At 39.1% G+C, this 21,885-nt stretch overlaps 1 protein-coding gene across 17 annotated transcripts in view; it reads right to left on the bottom strand.

Annotated features, from left to right (window-relative positions):
• Positions 1-21,885, bottom strand: part of ADGRL2 (adhesion G protein-coupled receptor L2) — a 182,980-nt gene that overhangs the window by 70,137 nt on the left and 90,958 nt on the right. For all 17 annotated transcript variants that reach the window (XM_014939231.1, XM_014939232.1, XM_014939220.1 and 14 more), the window contains exon 3: positions 5,095-5,308. In XM_014939231.1, the coding sequence (XP_014794717.1) occupies positions 5,095-5,308 (214 nt within the window). The remainder of the gene's footprint in view (positions 1-5,094; positions 5,309-21,885) is intronic.

The raw sequence follows: 21,885 nt of genomic DNA, 5'->3' as shown, positions 1-21,885 counted from the left end.
TTTTTCAGAGGAGAATTCATTTTGTTTTCTTTCAAAAATGCCTCACTCTCATTTATATGTAGGATTTTTCAAAATGACGTATTCGTTGGACGTGAATAGGTGGAAAAGAATGAACAACTCCATTCTCCCACTCTCCCGTTGGGAAGGATTAAGAGAAAAATAAAATCTCGGGAGAAGGAATGGAAAAGCTGCTTCCTTCAGCTTTCCCTTGATCACTGTGTGGGGCAGGAGGCACTTTGCTTACATTTTGAAGACCCTGCGTTTAAGCCAGCTGTCTTGCAGAGAGATGATGGACGTAACAGGTTAAGAGTATTACCATGGGAGAAAAGTTCATGGTAACAAAAAACGAAGCATGAACTCTTCACTTGTGTCATGATGGACATGGTAATTGAAGGTACATGTGTTGCATGTGCTATAGATAGTACAGGATACGTGCCACACAAAAACCACTCACTGCTGAAGAGGATTTATTCCTCTTTTAATCCCTTTACTTTTCTGCAGCAATGTTTTAAAACGAAAGGGTCTTTCAAAAAAATTACAGTTCATCTATTATACCTAACAGATATTTATATTTATGGTATCGTATTATAATGAGATTTGCTTTGTTTGTGTACATTTAAAAAGCAGAATTACACTGATTAAATATGTTTAGTAAAGATGTAAAGATCACATAAATCTACAATTATAGTATAAATTGTAGATGAAAATAGAATTTCAAGGTCATTTCAGTGCATGATTGATGTAACCTCCTTTCTGTTGCAGCTCAAAAATAAACTGAATATACCAACTGTAAGATTATATTTTTTAATATGGATGTTTGCATGGTCTGCAAAGCCTGTAGTTTGAAACATTTTGAATTTTTCCTCGTATTAATGATCACAACTATGCTCTCAGTATCAGAACACAGATTAGAAGTTCCTATTTAAAAATTCAAGGTATTTTAGTCTTTATCAAGAGGGAAACAACGTTTTCTTTCTCAAATTAACATTAACTTGGCTGTCAACATTAAATGCTTGAGTTTTGCATCCAAGTAAATGATTCCATAGATTCAGAGTTAACAGGCTGTATTTGCTTTAATATGAAACATTAATTTTCTACAAGCCCCACCATTAGCTATAACTGCAAATTACTCCAAAACAAGGTATACAGATTGGAATGGACCAGACTGTTTTAAATAAAGGATTTATCAAGATTTGAAATTATATTATTAAAAATTACTACCTGCCACACTATCCCAAGTATTGATTTAAATACACAGGCAAAAAACCCCATCTAATTGCATTGTACTGGAATCAAAAAGATAGTTGCGGTGTCTAATCTTTAAAGTAATCAGGAACTTTTCCTAACAAAAAGTTTATGACTAATAAAAATAATTCCTATAAAAAAAAAGACCACTTTTAATTCAGAAGAGAAACATCCCAGCATGCAAAAATACATCTTAGCACCTTATTATTCCACTATAAAATCACATACACATTATATCTTTGCCTTTTAAATGTATTTTAAGTATGTATTTACAAGTACTTTTAAATATCTGTTATTATTTTAAGCTAATAAAACATAAATCCAAACACTACATGGTATCTACACAACCCCTAGTGCCTGTCTTAACAAAAACCTATGGTCCATGCACCTGCAGCTGCAGCCTCCAGAGCAGGGCTTTGAAGTTGACACTCAAGGCAGAAAGTCCCATAAACGCACAGGAGGTTTGAATGTAACTCACACAATCCACCTGCAATCCACTTACAAGGAAGTGGACTTAAGATTAAGTCATAAGTAAATTTTATCATGTTAATTTTCCAATCTCTGCTGTGACTATAAAGAGCAGTACTAGTTAGCCTTATCAACTTCAAAGTCCCATGGCAGTTTCTGGCTACAGCCACACAAAACCACTTTATGAGCAAGCAACTAGAGCAATTTCCTCAGGCTGCTTTGCATCTTCTGCTTCCTTGTTCATTTAATTTCTTTTTAAATGAGGAGGAAACAGAGGAGATTTGTCCCTGCTAAAGGACAGCAGAGCACCAAGGAGTTTGACTATTTTAAGATCTAGCTGCCTGAAACGTGGCTCCTCTGCCACTCACTTACACTACTCCCTCACCAAATATTTTAGAAATAAGCTTATTTCTATACTCGGTTTTAGTGCGTGGTAGGATCTCTCAAACTTGACTGTATGCAAATGCTGGGGTTAATTATCAGAGAAGTGTGAAAGGGGAGAGGGATTTTCTAAAGGTCTAGTCTCTTTCTTCAAAGCTTTAATTTTAATCGTGCTAGTCTGAAGTTTACATGGAATCTAAATACATCTGAAAGACTTTATTCTAGAATAATTGGGACGTAATTTCAATCAGGGACTAAAAATTTAATAACTACTTTACAAAGGTAAAAGCAAAGCAATGAAGTCATTAGTGTTCTAGTCAGACTTCCTAGGAAAGCTTTAAGTTAAAAACCTTTTGAGAACTGCACAAAAGGAAGAAAAGGGAGGGAGAAAAGATTAGGTAGCAGCTTGTTCTAAGAAAGAGGAGCTGATGCATCAGTGGACACTCGCAAAGTTTGAGATACTGGCTAGTATCTCAAATTCTCTGGAAGGAGAGCAGGGCACATGATTACATGGCTTTGTGTTAAACTGGAAACTTCATCTTATTTTTCAATCTTCAGATTTCACAGTATTGATCTCATTAAGCCAGTGTTTTCACATTGTCACTGCACTAAATGTAGTTGCTGTGCAAAAGCTGTGGAGTAATGTTGCAAATGAATGATGAGTATTTAATAATTGCCGTGGAACTACATTTAACTGCAGGTCTAAATTGAATTGAGTGGTCAAATGCAATGGTAAAAACACTGCTGGCTGAAGTGATAAAAACATGTCATCAGTCCTTACAAGTAAACACTGTTAGATTTTAAATAGCAACGTAGAAACTATTGCTGCTTATTTCTAAAGGTATCGAAGAGAAGTTTTCCCTGTGGTCAAATGTTCTGGCAGACTGTTTTCTCCCAGTCAGTTTAAAAAATTAAAAAAAAAAAAAAAAAGAGAGAGAACCAATGAATCTGTTAGTCCTTCAAGTGAGATTGTTTTTTATGTAATTGCTGCCATCAAAATACAGCTGATGTGATACTTTTAGCTATCGCACCAAGGACATACACCGAGTACTGAACAACAGTTTGCCTTAGACAAAAAAAAAATTATGATCCCCAGTGCAGTTATAAATGAGATAAAAGAAGTTCTAATATTTCATAAGAAATTTTCAACATTATGCTTGCAACATAGCAAAAATCGAGCAATTTTGAGAAAAGATTAAACAAGGCAAAAGAGACAGCTTTTCTACTTACTGACAGATCTGAGAAAGAAAAGTAAGAAAGCAAACTTCCAAATTACTATAAATGCCAGACAAAAATAGAAAGCAAAGTGTCAAATGATCTTTGCCATTTGTTCAGACAAAAAAAAAAACAAAAAAGAACAAAAATCTCTCCGAGCATAGATATTCTGAACCAATGTCACACACGCGATCACGACTTCATTTTAATCTGTTGAAAAAAGGGGAAGAGTGGAAGATTGGGGAAGTTCAAAAATACTCTCTGCTATCATAAACTTACAGTTGATTAATTGAAAGGGGAGGACTGAAATTTCAGCTTTCCAGTAACAGCTTGATGTCACTTTAAGCAAGATTGTGCCTCTATATTTGTCTCTGACTACCTTAATCTGTATATTTGCAGTGAACATAAGGAGGACTTTGATCAAAACACAACATGCATTTTACACAACAAGGAAGTCTACAGAGAGGCACTACATTTACAAAAGCAATTGAAGGTGGTTTCAAAGGGAGTTGACAGATTAGAGGATGATGACACTGCTGCTGCAGTCTCAATGGAAATCTGGCTTGATCTAATTAACAACAACGAACTAGAACCACAAAAAGATAATTCAAACACGATTTAAAGAAGTTATATTACCTTTTTACTAGCGTAGAGATGGAGTCTTTCCCTTACTGATCACAGAACAAGTCACAGGTTGAACACAGAACAAGAATAAAAGGCCTGATATCCTTAATTTACCTCCAGCATTTGAAATTGAAGCCTGAGATCTAGCCCAAATATTTGACTACAGAAGTAGGGAACATCCATGTATTCACATGAAAATGATAAGACATTGTAAGAGTCAGACTTACGACAACTTGAGTGAATTGGGGAAATCAAAATGGAAGATTATTTTTAAGACATGACTACATCTTACTGTTCAAACAGAACACAGTAAATGGAGCACAGCATGCAGGACAACTCGCGTGTTTCATTTGACACATCTGTGTACAGGCATCAATAAGCTCCCAGGTTATTCCCATCCCCTTTTCGTTCAGATTCTGCACCCTAGGAAAAATGCACTGGGAGGAAAACTTCCCACCAATCCTGTCAGGCTCGTAGTTTAGGCCAGTAACAATGTCAGTGACTGATTTGTACTGACGTTTCCACAATTGTCAGTATTAGGGTGACTGCTGCCCATATGCAGGGAATTTCTGTGAATCTTAGTTCTGATGCACTTTTTGTACTAAAACCACTTCTAATAGAAAACACATTTACTGCTCTTCTGACTCACCTTCTTCTCTGAATGACAATCACTGTCACTAAGACATAATGTAACTTGGGCTAATATGCATATATGCTTCTGTACACACATATATAATGACATATAATCATCTTGGCATTTAATCATTATGGTATTGCCATTGGATGCATTTTACAGGTGGGAACTACAGTAATGATTTACTGCATTCATAGGGTATGTGTCACTTTGCAGCAGCCATTTGGACACATTTTGAGTGCTGTTTGACCACCGAAAAGACAAGAAGACAGGGAACCTCCAAATAAGTGATTTTTTCCATTCTCCTTGCAGCTATCTTCCTGCTTTTGCTCGTGGAATTTTTTTAAAAAGCTCTCTAATTGCAACTGGTAGGTTTTATTTCCTTCTAATATTACTAGATAGAAATAATACTACTTCAATAGCAAACTGGCAACTACAACTCAGAATCTCCTACAGTATATACCTCTTACTGCATTAATTCAGGCATTTTTTCTCTTTAGTGTTCAAAATCATATATATATTTTTACCTCTGTGTCATAATTTTGTAGGCGTCTGGAAGGAAGCATTCTGTATTCTCCATCTGGAAAGGGTCAGCATCACAAATCTTGTCATCTGTCCGTCCATAGTTAGCACTTTCTATCATAATAACATCGCTTCCTGGACACCGGAGGTCAATGGAGTAGCCTTCACAGGAGAGCTCCCTCCTAACCAAACCAAATGGTAATGCTGCTCGGCTGAAACCTAAAAAACAGAGGAAAAAAAAAGGGATTGAGCCTAAAGGATATATTGCATTGGACTATTCTTTTTCTGTCATATAGGCACAAACTCTCATCAGTGTGCTAAAGGAAGTGCACCTTTAAACAGTTTGACCTGCCAGCATGTTAAGTGAGGCATCTTTCATTAAACTGTCACATCCCTACACCACTGCTGCTGTGTCTTTAATCTGGGAAAGGAGGAAATTCCTCTTCACTTCTTCTAACCGTTGCCAGGGCAGATCATGGCACCTGTCTGCACAGCTGCAATGCATGTTCCTGTTCCCACCTCTTTTCTCACTGCTTCTCTCTCCGCTCTTTGGGCACAGTCAGACAGGTCATGTCTGAAAGTGGGAAGGAGGAGAACAGGCAGGAGTCGCAAATGCAGAAGTGATTTTAAAAAATCCCCACAAACAAAAACAAACCAAAACCAAAGTCTTAGTTCCAACTTCATTCTTCCTTATTTGTAACTTCATTTATTCAGGAAGAGTTGGTTTCTCTTGCTTAGCTATTTTATGTCCCCAGCATAGACACATCTGTGCCACCAGATCTAATATACATGCCAATACTGTACCTAGTTGAACTTCAGTGCTCCTTACTGCACCTTTTACATAAAATTAGACAGACAAGATAACATTTTGAACAAGTATATAACTAATCATTACAGTAAACTGCAGAGGTGTACTGTATAAAATCTCCCTCTCCCTTCCCAAAATTATATATGTATTTCAGAGAATTCTAATTTTTAACATTTTTCTGCTTTTTCCTAAGAATAGGTAACATCCCTATGAGTAATGAAGCAGTATCACATGCTTTAGAAACAAAAGAATGGTCCAGATATTCATCCAGATGTTTTATCTTTTACAGATACTTCTTTATACAAAAAATAAAATACATGTACCAAAAAACATCTATAGCTGTATACTACACTTTCTTGTACACAGCTGCTGCTGTATTATTACTAAACAGAACACTTCTGTTACTTACAAAATGTGTGCATTACTGCTTTTTGGCAGACAAGCTGGGTACCATGATAGTGTTAAAAACCTATTTCTTTAAAATAGTAAATAATTTCTAGATTTTCAACAGAATCACAGATATTTCCTATTTTTTAAAAAAAGTCATCCTAATACAGTAGGCCATTAATATTTCAGTGCAGGCTGCTGGAGACAAGTTGTGACAGCAAAGAGAAACAGCTAGTAAGTATGGGAAGTTGGAGCTCTACAGTGTTTTGAAGGCAAAGAAAATAAACTTTTCTTAAAAAGGAAGATGCGTTAGAAGAGGCAAGGAAGCAAGGATCTAAAAAGATCAAGAGCAACTTGAGATAACCCCTTGATAGTAAATTTTCACACGAACCAGAGGCTGTCACTTTTTCTACTGAATTAATGATCTGTGGATTAAAACTCCTACTGTATGAAGATGATTATATGTTAGGACTGCAAAAAAGAGCTGTTGATAATGATCACGCCAGCGTCAGGATGTGGCTCCCTGGCAGCCAGAGCCCATCTTCTTGGCCGCCCCTCCCCTACCTGCAGGCTCCTGCCTCCCCCTTTGCACCACCACCAGCTTTTGTCCAACTTGTGAAGTAACGCAAGCAGTTGGGCTGGCTCTAACCTCCCTCTACTGCAGAAGAACCCATGAGGTCCCAGAGGACCAGCTCTTCGGCTGGGCGGGAATTCACCCTGGGAACAAGGGGCTGTTTTTACTTTTACATTTTGTGGAACCATCTCCTATATGACAGCGGTACCGTTACTCTGCAGTATGTTTCAGTGTTGGTTCACAAGGGAAGCAGCCATGCTGCTGTGGAAAGCACCACGGTTCTATCTCAAATTCACTCCCGGCCGGCGGTTTGGCTGCGCACACCATGTGCAATAGCAAACACTATTATTAGAGGCTTGCTGAAGTATCATGAGCTGAAAGCTGGAAAGAGTGAAAACACGAATCCATCACATTAACGCCCTACGTGTTCCTCCCATGCAGTAAATTAATACAAGGAAGACAGAAGCTGCTCACGGCTCAGTGAGGGCGTGAAATGGGCACAGAGAGGGGTACGCACAAAGCCCCCACCACGCACGCATACAGCAGCTTCTTTGATTAATTACCATCACGACATCTGTAGCGGGACAAAATATAACGCTGCTAGTGACTGTCATTCCTACATCCTACCGCTCCTGTCAAATTTAATGCTTTCCACATCAAGCCCATCTCTCTGGCTGGTGGCAATGGTGCCTGTACCTCCTGCACTCGGCACGGCCTGGCTCGGGGTGTCCGGCCACCCCCTCCCTCCTTCCCTACCTCCCATGGGAGCCCCACACGTGCTGTCACACGGATGCACAGCCCCACTTTTAGCTTTCTATTGGCAAGGAGGGGACCAGCGGCTTTGCTTACCCAAAGGGGATTTTTGCAGAAGGGCAGAGTGGGGAGGGTACGGCCACGGAGGCGTGGGGGCTGCGCACGCAGCAGCGGGCTCAGGAGTACGGGTCATTGTGGGGCCAGGGCTGACAAAGCCACACCAAGCTACCTTCGACAAGCACTGGACCTTCCTGCAGACCCTGCAGCATAGCCTCCACTTCTGCTAGGAAATACCTTCAATCCAAATACAAGACCTCCGCGGTTTGTTACAGAGATCAGCTGCCTGCAATTCTTATTTCATATGGCAACTGCTGTAAGTACTACGAATGTGTTTTATCCTGCATTTTTTCCCCCTGCAGGCATCCATGAGAAGTTCTGTATTAGGACAAACATTAAAAATACTAGAGCAACATTAGATCACTTCACAGGCAACAGAGGACACACCTGAGATTGTAACATAGGTGCTACATTGCAAAAGCAGCAAGCAATAAAGCAAAAAAATGCAGCATGCGTTAGGTGGGGAGACTGCTCTAAGGGATTTCCGTGGTGCAGAAAGAATTTTAACTAAATGAAATAAATAAATTTAAAGTCCACTAACGAAGCTCCTGTGATCTTTATTCTGAAGCTTTATTTGTAATCTTTTCCGATCAACAAAGAAAAAAATAAGCATATCAACAAGCAAAGTGTAATTCAATCCATCTTGCAACCCTGACAATCGAAGAAAGAACTAGTGGGAGGCCCTGTGAGCGAAAAATCAATATTGCAGCTTTGTGCCGTGCAAATGTGAATACTGCCAAATAGCAGTGCTTAGGGTAAAATGAACTGTTTTGCTCCATTTTCTCCTCTCTGAACAAATGATTTTGAAACGACAGCTTTTTTTGGACCTATAAAATGTCAAGCAATAACTCCCTGCGCTTTAGGCAAGTGATTGGAATAAATACCTCTTGGCAACAGGTGCAATGACTTAGGAATGAAATTCATTTACATTCAGGAGATAATTCCCGATAAACAGATGCACTGCCACAGGATGGAAGTCTGAGCAACCGGCATCTGGATGCTACTGCCTGGTTCTGCATCATTCCAGAGCTTTTAAGATGTAAGTATGTGGCCCTGTCAATAATTACTGTTGTCACCGGTTAACTTTTTTATCTCCAATGCAATTGCTCATGAATATTTTGAATACTTTCTAACCAACTTGTGTTCAACCTGCTGCTTGCCTTACTGTACCTTGCATAAACCTATTTTGTTTGGCTGTCCTCCTGCAGTTGAAATCCACATTCCTCAGTCTCCCTGCTAATTGCTTCAAGGCAAACTGTGCTATGGACCACGCCACCCTTGCTGTCTGCCGCCCAAGAACCCAAAGTGCTTCCCGATGGCACAGACCTTTCTGGTGCCAGGGCTGGGACTTCCAGCACAACCTAAACATTAACTCAAGTAAGCATCTATTATCAAATGCAGCATATGCCGTCTCTGATTCATTCGCATTTGTATATATTAATCAGTGTCGCGTTATTTTTTTTTTTAAATGGAAGAAGATTAATATCTAATGAGGAAAAGAGTGTGGTTTCTGTCCTGCTGACCATTTTGATTACAGAAAAGCTTCCTGGCAAACATATGTTTCCTGCATGTTCTATCTGCTCATAAATTAGTTGAGTGCAGGCTCTTCCCTGAAAGAACAAAATAAACTGCTTTTGTGAAATCGCATTTCTAAGAAAAAAAGGTAGAGGGGATTTTCAGTCTTAGTATACAATCTTTAATGCTTTGTTGATCAATCTATGCAGAAAAACACAAAGAAAAAAAAAACTAAATCCCAAACAAAAATCTTTCCTCTTACACTTCAGTCTATGAAAGGAAAAATTACAAGACCTATGAAAGAAATGCAACTCAGAATCGTGTTTCAGAAATATGCTAAATTCACATTTGGCTAAAGACTGTTTTATATAAGTTTGCAATGCTTTATTTACAGTGTTGGTTCCTTTGTAAGAAATGATTTGTCTTTAGAAAGACAACCTAAATTTGTCAAAGTGCAAAGAAAAGTTAATAATTCACAGCATCCTGCCCACTAGCTTACCATCTTTTTGAGCTGTCAATAATATGAGAGTGTGCTAAGTTTCGTAGATAAAAGCAAAAAGGCACCACCACATTTGAATGTTCACCCCATCCAGAGGAAAAACAGTGGAATGTAAACAGGCTAACATCAGTACTCCTCAACATCAGAAGCAAGGAACCTTTGATTAAAACTTAAAGCACAGAGAAAGTCAACATGGAAATATAAAATTATTTCAAAGAATGCAGATACTGGAAGAACTGAGAATCCAAAACAAATCTTTGCAAAAATAAATATATATGTCTCTGCGAGCAAGGAAATATTGCTTCTTGTGTTATTTGGCTCTAACAGAAAGGTCTTTTGAAAAGAGCACATCTTTTCAAACAGAATGTTTACAGTTGTCTCTTTCACAATCTCTTTTATTTTACCAAATCATGCAACATGATGATTCAAGTTCTACACAAAATGAAGTGATGCATCTCGGGCAGCATTTCAATAATATATGTTCAACAAACGCAAAGCCCGACGAAAACTGTGCTGAGAATCGTCTCCCTCTCCCAGGGAAGTGTGTACGTGCACACACGGAGGGTGCACAGAGACAGCTGAACATACTTCGCCATCTGAAAATCATGCAAATGCTCAACATGGGCTCTGCAAAGCTTTTATAATTCCACAGAAAAGCCTCAGCATCCTGCAGTTTCTAAAGAATCCCACCAACTCCGTCAAGGGAGACTTTCCTCCCCATCTCTCAGTACCGTATATATTTCACACAGACAAGCATGTTATTTTGTTAAACAGCTTTTAAATTACCCAATCCTGGTCAACAGATCAGTTCCAACTACTGCAAAGATAGAGGCAATTTAAATGACAACTGTGCTTTCTAATTCTATCTTTGAAGGAAAAAAGTCATTCTGGCAAGCATGTCTATTAAAAGATTACATTGGCACAGTAAGAGCTTCTGATACTGCACAGAGGTCTGGAGTTCACAGCACTCAGCTCTTCTTTCAGGGAAACCCAGCAGCCAGCGCAGAGCCAGCCCGCCCTGCAGCCCGGCAGACAAAACCCCACTGTTCAGTCGGGGTAAAATTAGGCAGGAAGCGATCATTTGAAAAATATCCTCCTCCAGCTGTATTCTCTGCCATTTTAAGTATATACTTATTATTTTCATTTAAGAAGCTGGAAGGAGGGGACACGTAGAGAAAAAGGATTATTTAGTGAAGGAAATCTGTTTTTCTTCTAAGAGACATCTTTGTCTTTTTTTTTAAATTAATTCACACAATGGGATTAACTCAAAACAAGGTACATAAAAGTATGTTCATTATTTGAACTTTAACAAAGAGGCCCAAAATCGTTAAGAACAGACTTGACCATTTAAAAGTGCATATAAATTACGCTGAGACAAGGCATCTATTTCATTGAATAAATTAGCTGTGAGGGGTTTTTTTAACATTGGTTTCTAGACTTCACTTTCACAGACTAAAATCTGGAAGCCTGTCTCTTCAAAAATAGCAATATGAATTGGTATTTAAAAAAATTAGAAATCACAAGTAACTAATGTTGTTTTTTTATCAGTAACTTATATTTTATTAGATCACGATTTAGTCGTAAAAAAAATTAATTTTCAAAAATGTTTGTCAAATTGCAGTGTTTTTCAATATTCAGTGTGAGCAGAAGAATTACAACAGTAAGTAGTTTTCTGTAATTATATACTTAATATTCAGTGTACATCAACATAAAGCACAGTATGTCTGATTAATGAAATTCAGGACAGAAGCCTGAGTTACACCCTCTGACTCACACCAGGACGGGTCCTGCCTTCCAGGTTCACTGAAACTTATTACAATTTTCCTTTTACGTTTTCCAGTCTCCATGCAATTCTCAAAAACATCCCTGTGAGGCTCTCTTCAGCAAAAAAAGAGTCAGGGCTTACCTGCTTTCTGCACCTTGTTGAATGATTCAGCAAAACCTAAAGTGAGCAGCAGCATCTCAGCCTTTTTAAGTAACAGCGACGATCCTTCCTGTGTACGGCGGGCAAGGATCTCATTTAAATTCTCCTAAACAGCTCTCACCTCTCATTCAGAGGGGTGAGAAAATGTCTCTCCAAGGTAGCAGAATTAAGGTGGTTTTTTGGATTGTATTTTTGTTGGGATTTGTGTTTTGGTTTTTTTTAAATAGCAAGAGGGAAAAGAGTGCTACATTGACAGACCTGCAGACCGAAGTCCTTCAATCATCCGGGAAAGGAGCAGCCCAGGCAGCAGCCATGCACCCATCCCCACATTAGTCCTTCATGTCTCAACCCTATTTTGGAGGAATCGCTGCTATGGGAAAAGAGATAGTCTGGTCTTCATGCCCATTTAATCCTTCACCTCCCTGCTGAGGCTGCCACAGGAGTGCTAATTAATGCTAAACTGTGAAAATGGGCTTCTGCACTTTGAATCCAGCCACACTGAAACTGGATAGAAACCACTAATTCCTTTAATGAAAGTCACCAAACCAGAGCCTGGTTCCTGGCAGCGTTTTAGCAATGTCTACATATGGCAGATGGAAACCATGTGATCTAAACATGAAAGTCTAAATATCTAGTGTAAAAATATGCATGTTGTTCAGTTCTCACTTAGAACCAAGTTTTATTCTCATATGCATGCACCTTTCCCATCCCTTTCAGTGGGAGCTGTATGCATGAGAGCAAAACTTTGCCCTCTTGATCTAAAATTATCCCAGTTTGAAACAGTATTCATCTGTCAATGATATTTCTTTTCTTTTGCCAGCCAGATGTCTGTTCTCAGGCTGCAAGAATCTCCTTCCTTTTTTCCTTCACATCACACACACTTGATCCTCCGCCAGCTTGCAGAAAGCACTCTACCCTTTTCTTTCTTGCCATTAAATACATTGCATCTTCAAAATTTCTCAAGGCAAATAAGTCCCATGGTTTCTGTAAATCCCCCTCCTGGAGGTTATCTCCAGTTTACCAACTGTGAACTCTCTGAGCACACCACCTGTCAGGAAGGAGAAGCTTCTGAATCAGAAACAACCTCTGAAGCAGGGAGGTAAGACATACAAAGGCTGATGTGTCAGAAATGTTGTGTCAACAGGATTTCCCGTTGAATTATTTCCTCTGCACAGGATGCTGGTAGCAGAATAAAGATAAATATTCTTTTATTTTCTATAAAAATATTTTTGACAACAATTTATACTTCCAGTTATCTCAATCATTTTTGATTGCAAACCATGCATTGAGGAGGGGCAGAGGAAGAGGAAAGAAGTATGATTTCCATCAGCAGTATTCAGAGTGAACCACTGACAAAAGAAACACGCCTTTGTTCACATCTTTAAGAAACCCAAAGCCTTGTCACCTCAGAGGCTGATAGAAACCATGCAGAGATGTATCATTTCTTTGGGAATATGTGCACTGGTGAAAGTTAAATCACTCCAGCAGATGACATGCTGGTTGCCAATAATAACCCTTGGTGTGCTGTGTACATCACATTCTTAAACGGGTTATACTCTAACCCATTTTAAGAAAGCAAAACATTTAATCTCGCTAAAGTGTAGGAACTGGAGCCTGGTAATCCTGGCTCATTTTAGAGAAAATGTTATTCTACAAGTGCCAGAGTTTAAAATATCAAATATGAGCCTAGTGCTAAAAAATTAGTTAAAAATATTGTACAATTGCTACCACATGGTAATATTTGAGATCACAGTTGTAAAATTACGAAGGGGGAGTCTTCTTGTTTGCAAACAGAAATATATATACACTGGAAATGGAATCAAGCGACAATGTAAGAGTTCATATACTCGCTTCTTTCAATAAAATGATGGGGTGGAGTCAATTGTCACAGTGTAATTTACAGTGGAAAAGTTATGTGGTTAATTTTAATGATGGCAAGCCACTTAAAGAGTGCTTATAAGTAGGCAAATAGCACGGCAATCCCCCTTCTTGTTCAGTATAGCTTCTGAAACATTTCTGAGGACTCTCCAGTAGAAAGAAGAAACATAAAGGCTCAAGATCCTGAAGATGAAACTGCTAAACCAAAATACACAGTCATACTTTTGAAAACAAGGAGAAGAGCAATGTGATGAATGTACTTTAAGGTAAATGTGCCGTCACTTCAAATATTCCCACAAACAGATATGAGACAAGAGTAGCAAGCAATCTTGGAAAATGCCTGTCAGAGTAAAAGGCTTTCTTCCTGACCTTACCTTCTATGAAATATTTGTGGATTTCTAAAAGACTATTATAGAGAGGAGAGGGATATACCATACATAGCTTTTACAACAAACCAAAGGTTCTGGCACACGCCGGGAATCATGGAATAATCCTACATAGATACTTGAGAGCGTCCTCTGATAATAAATTGCTCGAAGAAAGGAAAACTATGTAACTGTTTATAAATAAATAGGTAATCTTAAAAGTCCTAAGGAATATATGCTGTTCTACCGTGTTCCCAGGGAGTAAGAATGGACACGCTTCCAGAGTAAATAAAGGAAATATGCACCTCTGCCACTCTGTCAAACTGCTGTTAATCACCTATGAAGGAACTGCATATCCATATGCCTTACTGCAAACACAGAAGACAAGGGAGATAAAGTGACTGGATAGCTAAACTCCACCTGGATTCAAATTCAGGGCTTCTGAATTTGGATTCTGGTTTTTAATCCTGCAATTTGTTACACACCCCCCCTCCCAACTGTCACAATGTGGATGCAAGAATGCGCTCAGCTTTTAGAGAACCAGTTAATGAGTGCTCAAATGAAATAAATGAAAAATCAGGATCCCTGAAATCTCTCTCTGAGTACGAAGACATAAAGTAAACAATTTTCCATAATTATGTGATAAGAGTTCCATAATTAATGCTATTTACATTAGAAAGTAACAAAAGGGATGAATACACACTGTAACACAACACAGAAAGGAAAACTTTGCATTTGCTAATTACATCTATTTAGAAGCACACATCTAATAGCTAAAAGACTGTGCTTCCAAACTTGTTCATTGATCTTAATACAACCAACAATAAAGGAAAGGACAAGGAAAACTCCACACCAGACCAGGGAAAAAAAATCATCATTAGGTGCTCAAGTAAAAGCTCAATACCCAGCAGGACAGAAGTACTGTCCCGGTACTACGGCTGTGGAAGGTAGGGTAGTTTCCTCACTAATTAATGCATTTTACATAGTGCCTCACTGTACCAGGTCACAGTTTTCTTTTAAAGAGCTCTTTCCCTATGTACCTCAAGCAAGTATTTCAGGAGGAGGCAGCTGTGAAGTATAAAAGATCTAATTGCTCCACTTTTTTCCACACCACCTAAAACGACACTTTCCTACCGAAAGCGCCGTGTTCTCCTGATACATTATTTAGGTGTACAAACAGGCGGACAGCTTCTGCAAGTCAGAGGGGACGGCTCCTGCTCTGACGGCCGAGTCGGGAGGGAGGGAGGGAGGGGGCACGGGGGCTACCTCCATCCCCGCAGCCGCGGGTCCCGCAGCGTTTGCCGCCCAGCCTTGCCCGCTGGCCGGCCGCCGCTCGCACCCACTGAGCCCCTCCGCTCGGCCACCCGCTCACGTTGCTGTTTCTTCAGCGGCGGTGAGTTTTATTAATCAAGATGATTTCCAGAGCGAGCTCAGAGCGTGATCAAAGCAGCCGTTATGGCAGCGTAATTGAGGAGGGAGTTGTTAATCTTCCGGGGATGCCAAGGAGGGAAGGAGAAGGTTAGGGGTGTCCAAAGGAGGCAGGAACGAGCAGGTGTTAGGGTAACTATTTAAATTAGGCATCCTGACATAATCATTTATAATGGAGGCTTTAAACTCCCTGGAAGGAAGGCACTAAAGCTGGATATCCTATCTATTCTGCTTCGCAAGGAAGCTGCATTTCTTTCGGTACAAATAACGATTTTAGTAAGTCTGTGCTGCCACAAAACAAGCTGTATTTAATCAAACTATTCTCTGCAACTTATTCAGTCCTGCGGTAGTACTGCAGTGCCTTTTGCATCTCTGCCACTGATGAATTTGAAGTCCATATCCTTAACTGGTTTCAGCAATGTATGGCCTATGTTATCCTTAAATACACAATAAAGACAATGTTTGAACTACGAAACCAAACAGAACCCTATATTTCACCTCTAGAAGACTACAATGGTACTTTACAAATCAAATGCAAAATACAGAAATATTTCCCACTGAAATGCTGTCATCTTTGAACGATGTGTTGAAATCCAGTATGATAAACTCTTCATAGTAGTAATTTTGCAATATTTTATCTACTTGAAAATAACAGGGAATTTTAGGTAAGCAGAATCTTAATTACCCCAATTAAGTTCTCATTCTGCATCACTAATGTCACTGGGAGCTTTGTCATTAACCTCAATGAGTGCAGGATAGATTCCTTAGAATTTAACCTGGACACTCAATATTCTTGTTCTAATGAAAAATGCATTAATGAGCTTCATTATTCTACCCCATTTTAAAGAAGCGTCTTCAGCAGCCAGTTTCCCTCAAGAGCCTAATGGGACACTAGTGCATTAGTGAGCTAGGACCTGACACAAGAGTGTTGAGGTCACTGTAAGTCTTTTTATGGACTCGATGAGCTTCACGTTCAGCCCACCAAGGGAAGAGCAACACAACACCTATTGACTCACTTCAGGAACTCCCTGCGGTAAAGATGACAAAATCTGTATAAACATTTGAAATTAAAACTGGGGTGGCACAGCTCAAAGACTATATGTAGTAAAATAAACACAAATAAAACTAAAACTCCTCCCTATAATTAAAAAGTGACACAAAATTTCTGTATGGCCTGCATGGAGGATGCTCAACCCATTTCAATCACTACCTTTTTTCCAGTCATCTACTGGGACACATTATGGGAAAGCTAGTGATCTTCTGTGACCTTCATTTTATTTTATTAAATGCAGCAGACATCTCATGCTGAATACGAAATAAAAAATATGCAACCCACGAAAGTACTTTAAGAAAAAATGCCCTTTGGAGGACCCAATTTCAGTCTTGATATATAATGACACAGATTTGCCAATGACATTTGAATAAAAATCTCTATTATATATATTATTGTGTTCAAAATTCTATTCTGAATTACTGAATTTAGAACAGGCCCTGTAGATCACAATTCAATAAACGTGGGAAATACGTATTTGAAATACATGTGAAGTTAGAGCAGACTAACTGTACTTCCCATCTCCAGCCACATTTCAGGAGAGGATTTTTGTTTCAAATAGCTATCCAACTGGTAGTAGTAAAAAACCTTCCAAGTATCAAAATACACTCTGTTTACACAACAGTGGCTGATGTATTGCTAATAAAGCTTTCAAGGAGAAAATAACGTGAATTGCCCAAACAAGGGAAGCTGGCACTTGCAGATACTACTTTATCTTTCCCATAGCTCTAAGGACAATTGAGAAGTATCACTTGTTGCAATCCCTCGCCTTTGAAAAACTGGGAGGGGGGGAGGCTGGAGAGGGTGGAAGGGGAGGTGGTGAGTGCAGATGTCTATTATCCCTGCTAGTAAGTGCAGATTAACAAGTCATCGCCCAACATAATACCCACTGAATTTCAGTTAACTGCTGTCTGAGCGACCTGCCTGAAATTCAAAACGCTGAATGCCAGAGCCTCATTTGTAGCTGGTTTAGAGCAACATCAATTCGGGATAGGTGTAGCTGGGCACAACAATAGTGTGGGGGTATTCAAATTTGGAAGGGAGGGGACTTATGGAAATCCCTCTCCCTAATTAAATCAGAGAATGAGAGTTTGAAGTGGTAAATAATAAATCACAAAGAATCCTCAATCCGGTTGTCAAGGAAACCAGTATGCCTCTGCCATAATTGCTGTGAGCCCAATCTTGCCCTTTTTGACATCAAGCCTTATCATGCATTCTGGTCAGAGACTGAGAAAGTAGCTTTTCTATTCCTCTCAGGCAGCCCGGTGACTGGCGGTGCGCTGCCGGAGCAGGCCCCATCGCCACCACCTTCAGCCCCATCCTCCTCCTCTCTTCAGTCAGTAATTACCTCCTGAGCCCCAGTAAACTGCCATCAACTCCTAGATTAGAAATGGGACCCACCGGCTTCATCGTAGCATTGGAAGGTCTCAGCACCTGTGCTTACTAGAAAGGCATTCCTAATTTTCTGCTGCTAACATCTTCAGCCCGGTTATCTCAGCCTGTCACCAGTCCCAGGAATCTCTAGTTCCCCTGTGCTCCTGCTCCCCTGAGCACATCCTCCTGGAAGCAGGAATCAGCATGGAAGATGCTTATGAAAGAGATGAACAGGGCAAGGGAAGTAAGCAGGAGACAAAATAAATGCTTTCAAAAGCACAACAAAGTAGATTAAAAATTGACTCCATGCCAAGTCATTCAGATAGCTTACTGCATCATTGTCTTCTTCCTCTGTGATGATAATTACCTTTTATAAACATATTCAAACTTGTTTTTTCCTTCTGTTTTTGGAGTAACCGCACATCACCACTGGACACACACCAAACTTTGAGCATAAGCAATTCCCAGTACTTCAACACCAGGAAGGCCAAAAAGGGGAAAAAGCTATATTAGTGTCTCTATCTCATCCTTCAAGAAATCCTGAAGCAAGTTTTAGAGGAAGTTATCTTCAAAGTAAGGAAATAGGAGGAACAACAGGCAAGTACATTATGTTCCCAGCTGACTTTAAGCAGAAGAAAATCCAGAGAGACAGGGAAGGATTGTGGGAAGGGAAAAAAAAAAAAATCCCTTTAGGAACTACAAAGAGAAAAAGACTACCAGAAAGGTTTCCAAAGGAAGAATTGCAACTGATTCTTGCTTGAAACACTGCAACTAGTTGATTGTCTCCTTGCTATTTTACCAATGAATAAATATTCTTTTAATTCCTAATCCTATTCCAAGCAACAACCACCAAACCCAATTTCTTTCATATATCTTTATAAATTTAATGTTAGCAAAATATGTTAAAAGTAACAAGACTGACAAACCCTAGTGATTTTAATCCTTTGCTGTATACCATTTCAATGATCTTTGTTTCTTTCAGTACTTCAAGAATGCAAAGGATTCAATTCAGGATTCAAGTTTCAACGGGACACTGGATGCCCACTATATAATTCCTGAATTTTCATCATTATGTCACGTTTGGGTAAATGTCATTTACAAATTTATTTTTATCCATTACTCAAAGGGGCATAACATGCTAATGGCACTTTCTTTTGTCTGTTCAGCTACTACTAAAAAAAAGGGATTTATTTTTTTTTGGTTGATAGATAAATCAAGCATCTCAGGAAAACATATGGTGTGACACAGTTTTTCTGCTGTAATATTCAACTATGCCAACATCAACTAAGGACACTGGTAAAAACCTTTGTTCAACAGATCTGTAGACACTCAATGAATAAAAAGCAATAAACGCTTGTTCCAGAACAGCTCAATCAAAACAAAATAAACCCTACTCCAAACCCAACCAAAATTCCACCCATATACATCTTCCCAGGAAGCACAATGTAGGTGTTTGCTGGCTAAGAGAGCTTGAGCCAATTCATCTTTGACCTTTGTTCCAAAACAGTTCATAGGATCAGAGCATCATTAGATAATTCAGGCTGAAATGGACTCCTGCCTCTTCCTATCCGCTCAAATTATTCTTTAATCCCAGTACATCTTCCAGGCATAAAACCTAAATCACATATAGGAAGAATTATTCCTATATAATTTAGAAACTGAAGCCCCTGTAGTTGCCATCCCAGTTAAAAAGGTACAATTATGGATTAATTACAGCCAATTACAATAATGCATATTAATATCTGTATCACTACACATACTTCTAAAACTCAATCACCTTAAGAAAAAAAATGAAAAAGACAAATAAAGGTTTCCATTAGAAAAGATAATGCAAAAGCAAATAATGTGCCATTTGGGTATAAACATGTTAATTTGCAAAATACACATCCATCAGAAGAAAAAAGGCCTTTAGCTGATTTACAGATAATTTACTATGGCACACTCTTACCACTATTTTATTCTTATTTGAAAAATTAGTCTGGAGTCCTGAGCACAATGACAGCAACCAGTTTATTTCTATATCTTTTGCTAAATTTCAGTGATTTTGAACCTTTAGGGCTAAACATCTCTGTGACAATCTATTTCTGTCACCCAGGAGTTTCACATTCTTTGAGATTCAAAGAACGGTGTCACCGGTTTTCCCAGTGACACAACGTGCCGGAGGAGTTCAATATTTCCCAGACCCTGCTCCATCATAACCCACCGTGAAAAAAATACCTCCGTCTCTTCTGTTGGTAGGAAGCCATAACAACCTGGCATTTCTCCTCTGAGCATTTTTCCAGGTGGTCAATTTGATTTGTCAATTCTTTAGAATTATGTCCTCTGTTTGAGCAGCCTCTATCCATCATCTTTTGTCTTCGCTTTTTTGCTTAGACTCCTGCAATTTTGAACTAAAGCCTTCAAACTTCTTATTCTCTACAACGCTAATCCCTGGACTTCAATAAACTGTGCTATTACCTATTATGCAGGGAGTTTTTGCAAGGCATTACTGGTTCTTTATGTCAAACCAACTTGTTACTCATATGGCATGACCCGAAATGGAGGCAGTTTGTCCCGTAGTGGTGGAAGCCAAGGGCATCCCATCTCTTTGTGTCTGTGCTAGCCCGCGTGGCCCAGCAGCGAGCCATGCTGCCTCCCTGGCTGCTGTGAGCTTCAGCTCACTAGCTGTACTTCAAACTGGCCAAAAGCTGTCCTGCAGGGTAGCGCCGAGCTGACCATCGACTGGTGCCAGATCTTGGTTTATTAGTTTGGGCGTGGCACCACTGAACTGTAGATAAGCAGTTTCCCAACAGTTTTGAGCTCTAACGCAATTTAATATGTCTCTGTATAGTGTCATGCAGAAATATCCACAACTCTCTCCTGCAGTAGTTATGAGAAATGGTTATTAATTTTAATTGGCCTAAGCTAGCTTTTAGGGAAATTAGATCTTCAGGCTTCATCACCTATCTGAATAGCCTCTTTTTGCAGTTACCATAGCTATTCATCTACTAGGAAATACAGGCAACGCGTACTGTATTTCCTCACAGATTACCAACTATATTAAGCAAAGATGACTGGAAGCAAAACAGAAATAAAAAATTAAAGGCAATTTGAAACAAACTGGCTGTGATGCTCATTTATAGGCAATTTATCCATAGGCCTCCTTCTGGGAGAACAGGACGAGACTGAAAACAAACTCCAAAATAGCAAACCACAGCATTCCCCTGTGTGAAAATTACGCAAACTTTCTGTTGAGGAACAAGCTCTGGGTGCAGGACAATGTTCCAGCGGCTCTTTTCTTCCCCAGCTCTCCTACTGGTCCCTGGTGGAATTAGATGTAGCCCATAATCCCCCATTCAAAACAAAAATGAAAATTGTCTTGGTATCAGATTCAACATAAAAAAACATCCTATCCGCATGGGACAGATAATTTTAAAGGTTACCACTGCTAATGATTTTGAAAGACAAAACATTTCCAATTGTCTTAACAATTTTATAGACTTATAAATCAGAAACCCTTCAATTTCTACAGTTCAGTTTTAAATATCGTCTCTTAGTCTTTGGACACTAACCCTGTAACAGCCACAGGAGACAGTGTATCAGAAGAAGAAATGAGGGTTATCTCACCCAGGTAGCTAGTGAGAAGCTTTATGAGGGCTTTCCCATCACCTTTCTTCACCTGCATCGCAATAAACCAGCCAGTGGGACAGAGAGAGCAGCTAAATTTGTTCAAGTCTTGCTCAGTAGGGTTGCTGGAACTAGGACATTGCAGAACATCAGAGTGGAGGCAGTTTTACCACGAAAAACAAATTTGGCACTAATATGAAATACCTGACAGTTTGGAGTCTAAAACTTAATCAGTTCTAAAGGTCTGTCCTTTATGAAAAGTAACCACTAAGACACGAGCAGAATAATTCAATGAACTGGAATCTGTGGCTTCAATTTTTTTCTGAAAACATCACATTTTCTCTTAGGCTTGCAAACAGTTTGAACAAGTGGCCTTTACAAAGAGTAATTTAGTAAACAAAAAAAAAAAAGTTACCTTGTGAATTCAAGCTACTTTAAATAGAATCTATTGTGACCACAATTCATATTAACATGGCAAGCTCTTACAGAACGCCTTTTCAAAGAAAGAAATATATTC

This window comes from Calidris pugnax, unplaced genomic scaffold (genome assembly GCF_001431845.1).
Source record: "Calidris pugnax isolate Ruff unplaced genomic scaffold, ASM143184v1 scaffold18, whole genome shotgun sequence".
NCBI classification, from domain to species: Eukaryota; Metazoa; Chordata; class Aves; order Charadriiformes; family Scolopacidae; genus Calidris; species Calidris pugnax.
Note: the sequence above shows the minus strand (reverse complement) of the source record. Positions and strands in the feature narration are given on the sequence as shown.